This window comes from Neophocaena asiaeorientalis, unplaced genomic scaffold, assembly GCF_003031525.2.
Source record: "Neophocaena asiaeorientalis asiaeorientalis breed wild unplaced genomic scaffold, Neophocaena_asiaeorientalis_V1.1 scaffold104, whole genome shotgun sequence".
NCBI lineage: Eukaryota > Metazoa > Chordata > Mammalia > Artiodactyla > Phocoenidae > Neophocaena > Neophocaena asiaeorientalis.
Genome location: NW_020175679.1, coordinates 1,942,897 through 1,954,501, shown reverse-complemented (window position 1 = coordinate 1,954,501; position 11,605 = coordinate 1,942,897). Strand labels below are relative to the sequence as shown.

The 11,605-nt window shown below is 67.1% G+C and overlaps 1 protein-coding gene across 2 annotated transcripts in view; it reads left to right on the top strand.

Annotated features, from left to right (window-relative positions):
- SLC6A19 (solute carrier family 6 member 19) overlaps nt 1–11,605 on the top strand; it is a 22,260-nt gene that overhangs the window by 4,050 nt on the left and 6,605 nt on the right. The window contains exons 1-6 of one of the 2 annotated variants that reach the window (XM_024731969.1): nt 638–925; nt 7,017–7,157; nt 7,573–7,710; nt 8,447–8,628; nt 9,541–9,651; nt 9,936–10,048. In XM_024731969.1, coding sequence (XP_024587737.1) covers nt 724–925; nt 7,017–7,157; nt 7,573–7,710; nt 8,447–8,628; nt 9,541–9,651; nt 9,936–10,048 — 887 coding nt within the window. In that variant the 5' untranslated portion in view covers nt 638–723. Of the gene's footprint in view, nt 1–637; nt 926–7,016; nt 7,158–7,572; nt 7,711–8,446; nt 8,629–9,540; nt 9,652–9,935; nt 10,049–11,605 lie in introns of those variants that run through there. The other variant, XM_024731968.1, reaches the window with a different exon arrangement.

Genomic DNA, 11,605 nt, shown 5'->3' with positions numbered 1-11,605 from the left:
GAGGGTTCCAGCTGGGGGGCGGGGGAGGGGCGGGGGCGGCAGGGCAATGGCTCTGAGCCCCCAGGAGAGCGCGTGGGGATGAGGACCCAGCCTGGAGGCCCCACCTGAAGCAGCTCTGGGCACCGGGCGCCGGTGGCCCTGCTCTCTGAGGACCTAATTAGAGCCCAGAGCTCGGGCCGGGGGGCCCAGGCGGCACCGGGCTCAGTGTGGACAGGGCTGCGGGCTGCTGCCAGGACCCAGGGCTCCAGCTGTTAGGCGGTCAGGATGCCCCGCGTCCCCCCGCTGGCAGCGAGAGCTGGGGAAAGAGGGCCCCCTCCCCTCCTCCGCAGGGGGGGCTGTGGCCGGTGGGCGGGGCTCCGAAGGTGCGGAGAGCCCGAGTCCTGCAGAGCCAGGCGGCTGTCCTACCATCGGGTCCCTCTTCCTGGAGAGTCCGGTGTGCGCAGTGGGGGTGGGGGTGGGCGAGGCTCACCTGAGCCGCTGCCTTGGCGTTTGCACAGGGGGAGGGGCCGGCAGCGCCAGGGAGCAGCCTGGAGGGTCCACGGCGCCTCTGCAGATAAGGCATTAACAGTCTGGTGGACTCGCCCTCCAGATCTGCTGACGCTTCCTTTCGGCCCAGGTGCTCCGGGTGAGGTGCCAAAGGTTCCCTATAAAGTGCTGGGGCTCCGGCCCGTGGCCACTTACCCTCTGCTCCGGCCGCGCCTGAGGGACCCACCTGCACCCGCCATGGTCAGGCTGCTGCTGCCCAACCCCGGCCTGGAGGCCCGGATCCCCACGCTGGCTGAGCTGGAGAGCCTCGAGAAGCAGGAGAGCAGCTCCCGGCCCAAGTGGGACAACAAGGCTCAGTACATGCTCACCTGCGTGGGCTTCTGCGTTGGCCTGGGCAACGTGTGGCGCTTCCCCTACCTGTGCCAGAGCCACGGTGGAGGTAGGCGGGCGGGGCGGGCGACACCCACGCCTCCGCCCCAGGCCCCACTGTGGCCTGGGGGCCGGCAAGCCCCTCGGCTCCGGGCGCGCCGGGCTGGCACATCCAGGGCCTGCGCGTCAGGTGGGGGGCCCCCATGCTTCAGTACCCTGGAGCCCTGCCCTGTTCCCAGACCTGGTCTGACCCGGGGGTGGGGGTCAGGGAGGAGCCCCCTCCTCTGAGTGTGGAAGGTGCTGGCCCGACGGGCAGTAACGCCAGCCCTTGGTGAGTCTACCATGTAGGCACCGGGCTGGGCCCTCCCTGCGTGTCGCCTTCCATGCTGGCCTGGGGTAGGGGAACGGGACTCGGGGAGGAGGTCTGGGGCAGGTGCAGCGCTCGCGGGACGGCCAGCCCGAGAGCTGGCTGGTCGGATGCTCTGGGGATGCTCCTACATCTGTGGGCTCTTGAGCGCCCTCCGGTGACCTGAGTCAGTTCTAACTCCGAGGAAGCTGCAGGCTCTCCCAGGCTCTGTGACACGAGTGCCCCCCAGAAGAGCAGACGTGGAGGTGGCCTCCCGGGGTCCCCGCAGTGCCACCCCCAAGGGCTCGAGCTCCTGAGTGTCTGCGAGGGTGTGTCCTCTGAGCCTCTGGTCCAGCCTGCACTTCCCTCTGTGCCTGGGGTCCCAGGGAGCCTGCGAGGTCAGGACCCCCAGCCTGAGTCCAGCCTATTATTGCCGGGCTCTCAGCTGCTTCAGTGAGGCTGGTGCCCCCGCTCTGGAAGTTGCTGGTCACGGCCCCTGAGGGGCCGTCCTGGGGGAGGGTCCCAGCCTCGAGTCCAGCACAGGGACAGGAGGTGGGCAGGGAGGAAGGGCTGAATGCTCCCTCTGCAGGTGGGCCCCGGGCGGCTCAGGGTGGACCCACTTTGTGGGTGGAGGCCAGGGGCTTGTCCCTGAGAAGAGGGGGCTGGGACCCCAGAGCCGGGCAGGGACGCCCGGGAGGACCACGCGGGCAGCAGCTGCAAGGTCTTCAGTGAGAGTGACAGAGCAGAAACCAAGACCTCAGACTCCCAGGGAGCCTAGGCCCTTGACTAGGAACAGCTCCCCGTGGGAAGTGGGGTTTCCGGGCGCAGCTGCACACGGGCCAGGAGCCCGAGGGGCAGCGCGAGAGCGGCCTGCAGACCCCGCTGACGGAGGCAGCTGGGCTCCCTCAGGCGGCCCCGCCCCTCCTCAGCTTGGGCGAGGGTGGAGGTCCAGCCCCTGGCACCCTGGGCGAGGCTACCGCCCGCCCCGCCCCAGACAGGTCGGGACTCTGGTCCACCCGCTCCCCCCGCCCCCGGGAGGGCCTGACCACAGTCCTCTGGGCCAGCTCACAGGTCAGGAACTGGGCGTCCTGTCCTCCACACCCGGGAGACGATCCCTGAGGACAAGGCAGCGGGTGGCGGGGGACCCATCAGGGTGACGTTCCCACCCCCGCAGAGCCAGCTAGGAGGGAGGGGGGTGGTTGTCCAGCTTGGGGATAAATGCCGCCTTTGAAGGTTTTTGACCTCCTCCCACCCTGACCGTCCGTTCTGGCTTGGTGAAAACTTACTTTGTCTCCAGTTATTTCCAGGAGTTCTGGGTCATTCAAGAAGTAAACGATCTTTTACTTTACTTTAAACTTTATATTATGAAAAAAAGTAAATACAGAAAAGTAGAGAAAGCCACAATAAGGACCCCCAGGCCCCTGATTCAGGCTTGAGCATTGACGACGTTTGCCCGGTATTTGTAGCGTGTGTGGCCACGTGCACGCCGAGCGGCTGCTGCACGACCCTGGGGGACCATGCAGTCACGGGCCTCTGGTTCTGGGTCTCCCGTGGGTCCCGGCATCTCCGCGAGCAGGGGCTGCGGGTGTGCAGCCCTCGCCTCCACGCTCCCGCGGGCTGGCCTGGCCTCGGCTTGCCTCTGCTCTGGGCTGAGTGTTTGCTGTCAGCAGAGAGCAGGGGTCTGTGATGCTGAAGGAGCTGTCCCCCTGCAGGCAGGCCTGTGGCCCCAGCCACAGAGGAGGATCTGGCTGGCCCAGAGCAGCCTGCTGGGTGGGCGGGGGTGGGAGCCCCGGCTGTCTCAGCTCCCTGGGGCTTGGGAAAGACCTGCTGCTTTTCTGGGCTTGGGGGGTGGGGGAAGCTGGCACCTCTCCCCGCCTCTCTCCCCCACCGTCCGCACTGCTCCTCCCTCGACGCCTCAGGGTGGCCTCACTTCAGGAATCTCCTCCTTCGTCCTTTGTGCCCCTCCTTCCCAAGTCCCCGTGAGCGTTCCGTGGGCTCCGCACGCGTGGTTATACGTCCAGCCGGCAGGCGGGCAGTGCACCTGCTCCCTGTCCTCTGCTCTGACCAGGAGTCCGGCATTGGGCGCCACGCTTGCATTCAGCTCCCTGGTCCCCACGCCGCACCCCGCCCTCCCCCGTGCCATCTGGGTTTCCAGGAGGTGGGCCCCCCCGGGGTGCCTGGATCGCCAGCCTCCACACCCCGGCTCTGTCCACTCCCTCTGCGATGGCCACCTCTGCCCGTCCGGCAGACCCGGGGCACACACGGGCTCGGTGTTCCCGCAGGGGACAGGGCCCAGGCGAGGAGGGCAGAGCAGGGCCCGCGGGAGTGTGGGGTCCCGGGTGGTCCCACTTCTGGGGTCGTGACCTCTAGGCCCTGGACAAACCCAGGCCTCCTCTCTGCCCCCAGGCCCTCCGGGCAGCTGCTGTGCCCGCGGGGCGGTGCCACGGGGCTCTGGCGTCCCCTGGCCTGGGGGACCTGGATGCCTTTCAGGGGTCCGCTCTGCCAGATGCTGACTGGGACCGCACAGACCAGCAGGGTGGGCCAGGCCCGGGGAGGGCAGGACCCGCCCGCGTTACTTGGGCCCCTCCCGCAGGCCGGCTCCGTGGCAGCCGGGCACTAAGTCCAGATCACGGGGCTGGCAGGGACGCAGGGCAGGCCCTGGGTGAGGGCGGGCGCTGGTGTCATTTGGGGAAATGGCGGGGGAACCCACGGCCCCTCATGGGTGTCTGGGGAAGCGGGCAGTGCCCGGGGGAGGCTGGCCCTCAACTGAGGGACCTGCTGCCCACCCCCAACACAAGCCCAGGCATGGGACCACCCCAAGTCCCCGGGCAAATCCTCGACACGGGAAGGGCAGCAGCCTCAGTTTCCGCTTCGCTTTCCTCCTGGAAGCCGACTGAGGGTCTGCGATTATCCTTCATGATTAAACAAAAGTGAAGCGCCCCTGGGAGACTCCAAAGCTGAGAGGTACCCCGCACCTGAACCTGCGCCACGTGGGCCACCGCCAGGCCCTCTTCCGGCAGCTCCCTCCTCCCCTGTCTGGCAGCTCCCTCCTCCCCCGTCTGGCTTCCTGATTTTCGGAGAAACTCCATGTCGTTATCCCGGGGCGGGGTTGGGGTGGGGTGGGGTGGTGTTTACGTCTCCTGCCCCCGCGTCTCTCTCTGCATGTGTGTCCCTCCGTGGGGGTCGTCTCTGCCTCTGGGGACCTTTGGAACCATGCCGGGCACCGGGCACTTACATGGCTTTCCTCCCTCAGTGAGACCCACAGCCCTCCCTCCTCTGTCCCTCCGCCTCCTCCACACCTGCCCCCGCGGAAGGGGAGCCCGTTTAAAAAGGGAAGATGCATATTCCCTGGAGCCTGAGTTTCATGAGAGAAAAGAAGCCAAGAACCACACGTCCCTGGAAAGAACAAGGTGCAGCGTGCCTGCCTCCTGCTGGTGCTGCCAGGGCTGGGGGAACTGGGCAGGCGGACTGCACGACATGGGCACACAGGAGGGCTCCCTGGCCCAGCCCACCTCTGCGGGTGCAGTGGACATGTGCTGGTCCCACCCTCCCATCCTCTTGAAGCTGAGCCTCTGGTCCCCGAGGAACTTGTGGGAGGGAGAGGTGCCAGGACAACAGGCAGCAGGGGGGGCTTCCTGGAAGAAGTGCTATCCAAGCGAGGTTTTCAAGGATGAATAGGAGTTTCCAGATGGAGGTGAAGGGGCAGGGAGACTGGGGGTGGGGGGTGAGTAAAAGTGGCACCATGAGGGGAGGGGACGGGATTTGGAATCATAGGGTCGTTTTCTTCTTGGTAGTTCTGCCCCAAAGATTTTCAAATCAAGCTCCCAAGAAAACGTCAGAGAGACAAATCTTATTTCAACTTTACCTTCACTGACAGAGGGATCGCAGGGGTCCCTGCCCTGAGCCTACGTCTCCGGCCGTGTCCCCAGACCCAGGGCAGCTCCCCTCCCCTCCCTCAGGGGATCTGTCTGCTGGGCCTTCTTTTCCTGGGGTCTTTCCTCATGGTCACAGCCCACACCTCTTGCTTCCTGGCCCTCAGCCCCCTGGCAGCCATGGAACCGGAAGAAGCCTGTCCCTGGAGCCCCAGGTTGGGAGAGAGTCTTGCGGCCCATGGCCCCTCAGCGTCCTGGCGTGGAGAGCGAGGAAGGGCCACGGGGAGGGAGGAGGTGCCACCGGGCTCTGGGGCCTGTCCGCCCAACGTGAGGGCTCTGTGGAGGCAGACGGAGGAGGGAAAAAGAGAAAAGGCCAAGGGACTAAGCCAGGAGCTCAGGGGAGAGCCGGGCTGGCAGAGGCTGTGGGCCCCCCGCCCCTCCGAGTCCCTCTCGACACACACACGTGTGCACACACTCTCACACACCTGCACACGCACACGCTGCGTGCACCCACACGTGCACGAGGACACACATCCATGCGCACGCTTACACCGAGTGTCCACATACACACGGACACGCCCACACGCTCTCACACTCACTCACATACCCGTGGGCACACACAGCGCCACGCCACCGCGGACCGCTAGCTCAGGCTGTGACACGCACGCTGACCGGGGGGCCAGTGTGGGGAGGCGGTGGCCTGGCTGCGGTCCGGGAGACGACGGGGCAGAAGTGAAGGGTTTGCGATATCTGGGGGAGAAAGGGGCGGGGGCGGGGAGGACGAGGGGGAGAGGTGGGCGCAGGGAAGGCAGGGAGACGGGGGCTGCACAGACACTCCAGATGGGGTGTCACACCCAGGGTGAGGGGCAGACGCGGGGCACCCCCTCACTTGGTAGGTTCACAGCTGGATACCGGCCACTTGGGGCGGAGAGGTAGTGCCACAGAGCGAGCGTCCCAGGGCAGCCCCGGTGTCCTGGGAACCCAACCGCGCGACCCCATCATGCTGGACCTGGATCCGCTCGTAAGTCCTGAAGCAGTGTGTGTCTCCAATTCTTATCGCCCAGTTTCGGCTTTGAGGTTCGTCCCGACTAATGGTAACGACCTTTGGTAAACACGATTGTGCTAATCTTGGCTGTGCTGCGCTCGGTGCGGTGCCAGGCCGTGTGCACCTGGAATTCCCCCCCGGTTTTCCCCGGAGCCCGGTTCAGGGTGTTGGGAGCAGCTGGGGGGCCCGACCTGGATCGGGCCAGGGCGGCTGGCACAACCATGGCTTGGGGACTGGGGGTGGTGGTGCTGAGGACGGAGCAGTGGGAAGGGGCACAGAAAGAAGGGGCGTCACTGTGGGCCGGGTAGCAGAGCCCAGTGGGAGCACATGCACCGTGAAAGCAGGTGTCACCACGTCCCCGTCCTTCACTTATGCTCGGCAGATGTTCACGGGACTCCTGGTCGGTGCCAGGCTGGACCCTGGTGCCCGTCAGGGAGCAGGGCCGGCAGGTGCTGCGTCTGGCTCCCGTACGTCCCCAGGGCAGGGTCCCTGAGCCTCAGATTGAGAAGCCCTCCTGCCAGATGTCCGGGTCAGCCTCTGAACCCCTGGCCTCTCCCCTCTGCCCTTCCCTACCTTTGCGTGAGGGTGCCACATGTGTCCACACCCGCTGAGGGACTCACCCTGGCACGTGCCCCTCCCTGGGCTCCACCTACACGTGGACACCATCCCTCGCCCTCCGGGGGCTGTGGCGCAGACAGCGTCCTGCAGGGATGGCAGACAAGGGTGAGCTGACCCCCGTTAGGAGGTGGCGTGAGCCCTGCCCACAGCAACACCGCTGGCCGTCACCACGGGCATTGTCGACGGCGATATCCTTTGTGTTTGTGACAAACGCCTGTGAAGGTGGCCTGTGCAGTCCAGCGAGCTGCCCCCTGACTGCATGCCGCCCCTCCCTCTCCAGGGGCGTTTATGATCCCTTTCCTCATTCTGCTGGTCCTGGAGGGGATCCCCCTGCTGCACCTGGAGTTCGCCATAGGGCAGCGGCTGCGGAAGGGGAGCGTGGGCGTCTGGAGCTCCATTCACCCGGCCCTCAAGGGCGTAGGTGCGTGTCTGCACTCTGACTTGGGCGCCTGCCTGGGGTCCCGTGTTGGCAGCAAGCCCCACCCTGTCCTCCTTCCTTCCCTTCACGATTCGGGGACAGGAAGGTCCCAGGGCTCCACGGCCCCCACCCTGAGGCCTTTGCAAACCCTTCCTTAGAATCTCCTGGGGTGTGGCTGCAGGGTCCAGGCCACCAGGGGCTAACCGGGCAGCAGAGGACGTCCCGAGTCCCCAGGCGTGCAGGGCCTGGGAGGGGCAGACATGTGGGGAGAGCGGAGCGCCCCATGGCCTGCCCAGAGCAGGGACCGGGAGGGACGCTGACCGCCGGGGGCTGCCCCCTGCTGTCTGGGGCCTCCGTCCACTCACACGCAGTGGGCCAGGAGGCTCCCCCCAGAGGTGACCTCCCCACCCCCCCTCAGGCATCGCATCCATGTTCGTGTCCTTCATGGTGGGTCTCTACTACAACACCATCATCGCCTGGGTTATGTGGTACTTCTTCAACTCCTTCCAGGACCCCCTGCCGTGGAGCCAGTGCCCACTCAACGCCAACCAGACAGGTGAGCCCTGGAGGGCCTGGGGCGGAGGGGGGGGGCGCCGGCCCACGAGCAGCCGCCCTCTGATTCTCCAAAGTTCGTGTGGTTGTAGCCCAAGTTTGGCAAAAACCGGAGCACAGAGAGGGGCGGGCCCTGCCCCCGTGGGCTCCCTGGGCGCACTGGGACCATTCAGGGCAAACTTCCCATCTCTGGGGATGGGGGCGGGGTGAGGGGAGGTCTGCCAGGATTAGACCATGCCCCCTTGGCAGGGTCTCTCTGTGGTTCCGTGAGCCTGGGGGGCAATCAGGACCCTGGGACCCCGGGGCTCAGAGTGGCGAGAGTGTGTGAGGTTGAACAGAGCTGCCCGGTGTGGGCTCCGGCCTGGGACCCCCAAAGGCTGGTGACCCCCTGAATGGCTGAGTGCCGTGGGGTGGGGGTGGGGGGAGAAGGCAGGCAGTGGAGGCCCTGTGTGCACGCCACACGTGTGCGTGTGTGTGCCTGTACCGGGTTTGCATACCAGTCTGTTTGGCGTGTGCGTATGCCAACCACGTACACGAGTAGCACACGCGCACACGACCGCGTGCAAGCGTGCTCGCACACCTGCTAGTACGCCGTGCGCACAGTGTCTGCTGCGTGTGGCTGTGTGGCTGGGCACAGCCGCCCTGCACCCTGGCATCAGTGCCCTGGGATCTGGGCCCGAGCTTCTTCCCTGGGGGTCCGTTTGCTCCGTGACCCACACTCACATGGGTGCCCGTGCCAGGCTACGTGGAGGAGTGTGCCCGCAGCTCCCCCGTGGATTACTACTGGTACCGGGAGACCCTCAACGTCTCCACCTCCATCGACGACTCGGGCTCCGTGCAGTGGTGGGTCCTGCTGTGCCTGACGTGCACCTGGAGTGTGCTCTACGTGTGCACCATCCGCGGCATCGAGACCACCGGGAAGGTGCAGGGACAGCGGGCGGTCCCGGGGGCGCTGGGGGCCGCGCCCAAGCTGCTGCCCCTTCACCAGCCACCGGGAAGGTGCAGGGACAGCGGGCGGTCCCGGGGGCGCTGGGGGCCGCGCCCAAGCTGCTGCCCCTTCACCAGCCACCGGGAAGGTGCAGGGACAGCGGGCGGTCCCGGGGGCGCTGGGGGCCGCGCCCAAGCTGCTGCCCCTTCACCAGCCACCGGGAAGGTGCAGGGACAGCGGGCGGTCCCGGGGGCGCTGGGGGCCGCGCCCAAGCTGCTGCCCCTTCACCAGCCACCGGGAAGGTGCAGGGACAGCGGGCGGTCCCGGGGGCGCTGGGGGCCGCGCCCAAGCTGCTGCCCCTTCACCAGCCACCGGGAAGGTGCAGGGACAGCGGGCGGTCCCGGGGGCGCTGGGGGCCGCGCCCAAGCTGCTGCCCCTTCACCAGCCACCGGGAAGGTGCAGGGACAGCGGGCGGTCCCGGGGGCGCTGGGGGCCGCGCCCAAGCTGCTGCCCCTTCACCAGCCACCGGGAAGGTGCAGGGACAGCGGGCGGTCCCGGGGGCGCTGGGGGGGGGGCCACGCCCAAGCTGCTGCCCCTTCACCAGCTCCGGGGGCCCAGCCCCTGCGTGCCCTCTGTCTGGGAGGGCCGCAGACTCGGTGCTGGACCAGATGGCTCTCAAGCACGTGTTTAGGAAGCCGAGTGTGGGGGGGACAGGGACGTCCGTCCGGTCGGCAGAGCTAAACAGCAACCGTGTTCACAACAGAACATAGAAACCAGAGAGGGAGGCTGGGGCCCGGGGCGCACGGAGGAGAGCAGCGCAGGTCCCACGTGGCCAGCCTCCTCTTCGAGGCCGGGGCCCCTACCCCCGCTCTGGCCTCCTTTGTCCCACACCTGCCACCTCCCCAGGCCGTGTACGTCACGTCCACGCTGCCCTACGTCGTCTTGACCATCTTCCTGATCCGGGGCCTGACGCTGAAGGGAGCTTCCAGTGGCATTGTCTTCCTCTTCACGCCCAACGTGAGTCCCCGCCGGCTACCCGCTGGCCTGGGCACCGCAGCGCCTGCCTGGTCCCAGGGTTCCTGCATCTGGGCCGGGCCTGTGCGGGTCATGGGCCGGCTCAGCTGCGGCTCTGGGTGGAGGGTCATCAGCTGTCGCCTCGGGGCCGTTTTCCCTCTGACCGCCGACCGGTGGCCTCGGCCGTCACCTTGCCTCCAGGCTCCTGTCCCCCCTGGGCGCCCCTCCTGTGTCTCCCACACCCCTGCATCAGCGGCGCACAGCCGAAGGTGTCTGTTTGGCCTCAGGTCACGGAGTTGGCCAACCCAGTCACCTGGCTCGATGCGGGGGCCCAGGTCTTCTACTCCTTCTCGCTGGCCTTTGGGGGCCTCATCTCCTTCTCCAGCTACAACTCTGTCCAGTGAGTACGAGGGACAGAGGGTCCCGTGGGCGGTAGGGCTGTCACTCCACCAGGTGTTCCGGTGCTCGGAGCCTCGGTCTCCACATCGGACCTGCCGTGAGCGTGAAGGGAAGGGACGCGCGCTCTCCAGAGGCGCCGGTCCGAGCCTCTTGGACTGCGGTCGGCTGGGCCATGAGCAGGCGGGCGGGACCTGCTTACCCTTTGGCCTCCCCTTTGTGCCTTGGCCCTTGCGGCAGCGAGCGCTGCTGCTACCCCCTCCGTCCCCCACCCCTCGGCATCCCGCACCGTCCACCCCAGACCGACACCCACACAGAAAGTACCAGAACCCCCAGGGCCTCCAGGGGAGCGCAGCGGTGTCCGCTCATCTCATAAGCACTTACGGAGCGCCCGCCCCCGCCTCCCACGCGCCAGGACCCATGCTCCTGGGTCCCGCGTCCATGCGTCCGGCAGAGGCACACCAGCACGGTGAGCTTCTGTCAGGTCGCAGGCAATGAGAGACTCGGAGAAAAGGAAGAACCGAGCAGGGCGAGGGGTCTGGAGCCGGGGGCTGGGCCGGCTTGGCGTCAGAGCGCGCTGGGGCTCCAGAACACGTGAACAAAGGCTCCGACGGCGGGTGGGTGCTGAGTGTGGTCACCCAGGCCGAGGGTGCCGTGAGGCCCAGCGGATTGGCGCGGGGGGGTGGGGGGTGGGGGGTAGTTGAGGGTGAAGATTCAGCTGCTCCCGGCCGCACACACCCGCCCCCTTTAAAGCGCACAGTCCCGCGGCTTTTCGTGGGCTCACAGAGCCATGCAACGGTTGCCGCTGATCCCAGAATATTTCCAACCCCCGAGAGAAAGCCCGCGCCGCCCAGCAGCCAGCCCCTCGCCCTCCCGGCCCCCGGACACTCAGCTGCTTTCTCCCCTGACACGGTCTCCTCAGGCTCCGCCCTCTGTGTCTGGCTCCTCCCACTGAGCTTGAGGCCCTCGGGGTTCGTCCAGGCTGTCACGTGCGTCACGCTCCTTCCTTTCGTGGCTGAGTCGCCCTGAGGCCTGTGGACGGGCCACGCTGGGCTCCGTGTATCATCCCTCGGCCGTTGGGCATCTGGTTGTGTCCACTTGCCGGCTGCTGTGAATGTTTGCGTTCAAGCTCCGTGTGCGCCTGTTCTGGCTCCCTGCGGGTGTACCCCAAGGGGCAGGGCTGGTGGGCTGCAGGGCGGCTCGAGGTCTAAGCATTTGGGGAGCAGTTCTCCACCGCGGCGCCCCCACCTCACAGCCCCCCACAGGGCCGTGTGCGCAGCCCTGGTCCCTCCACACCCTCACCCACACCTGTCACTCTCAAATGTTTTGGTTCCGGCCGCCTTGGTGGGTGTGCCGTGGCATCTCACTGTGGTTTGAGTTGCATTTCCCTGGGGGCTCCTGATGGAAGCGTCTGGAAGGATGGTGTTGTCGGCAGGGGCGAGGGGGGAGGTCAGTGGTCATGCGCCGAGGTGAGGGAGGCTTTGGGTGTCCAGGTGGAGGGGGGAGTCCTCAGCCTTGGGGGCCTGCGGCCGGCAGAAGGGGTCCTTGGCAGGGGCAGGGG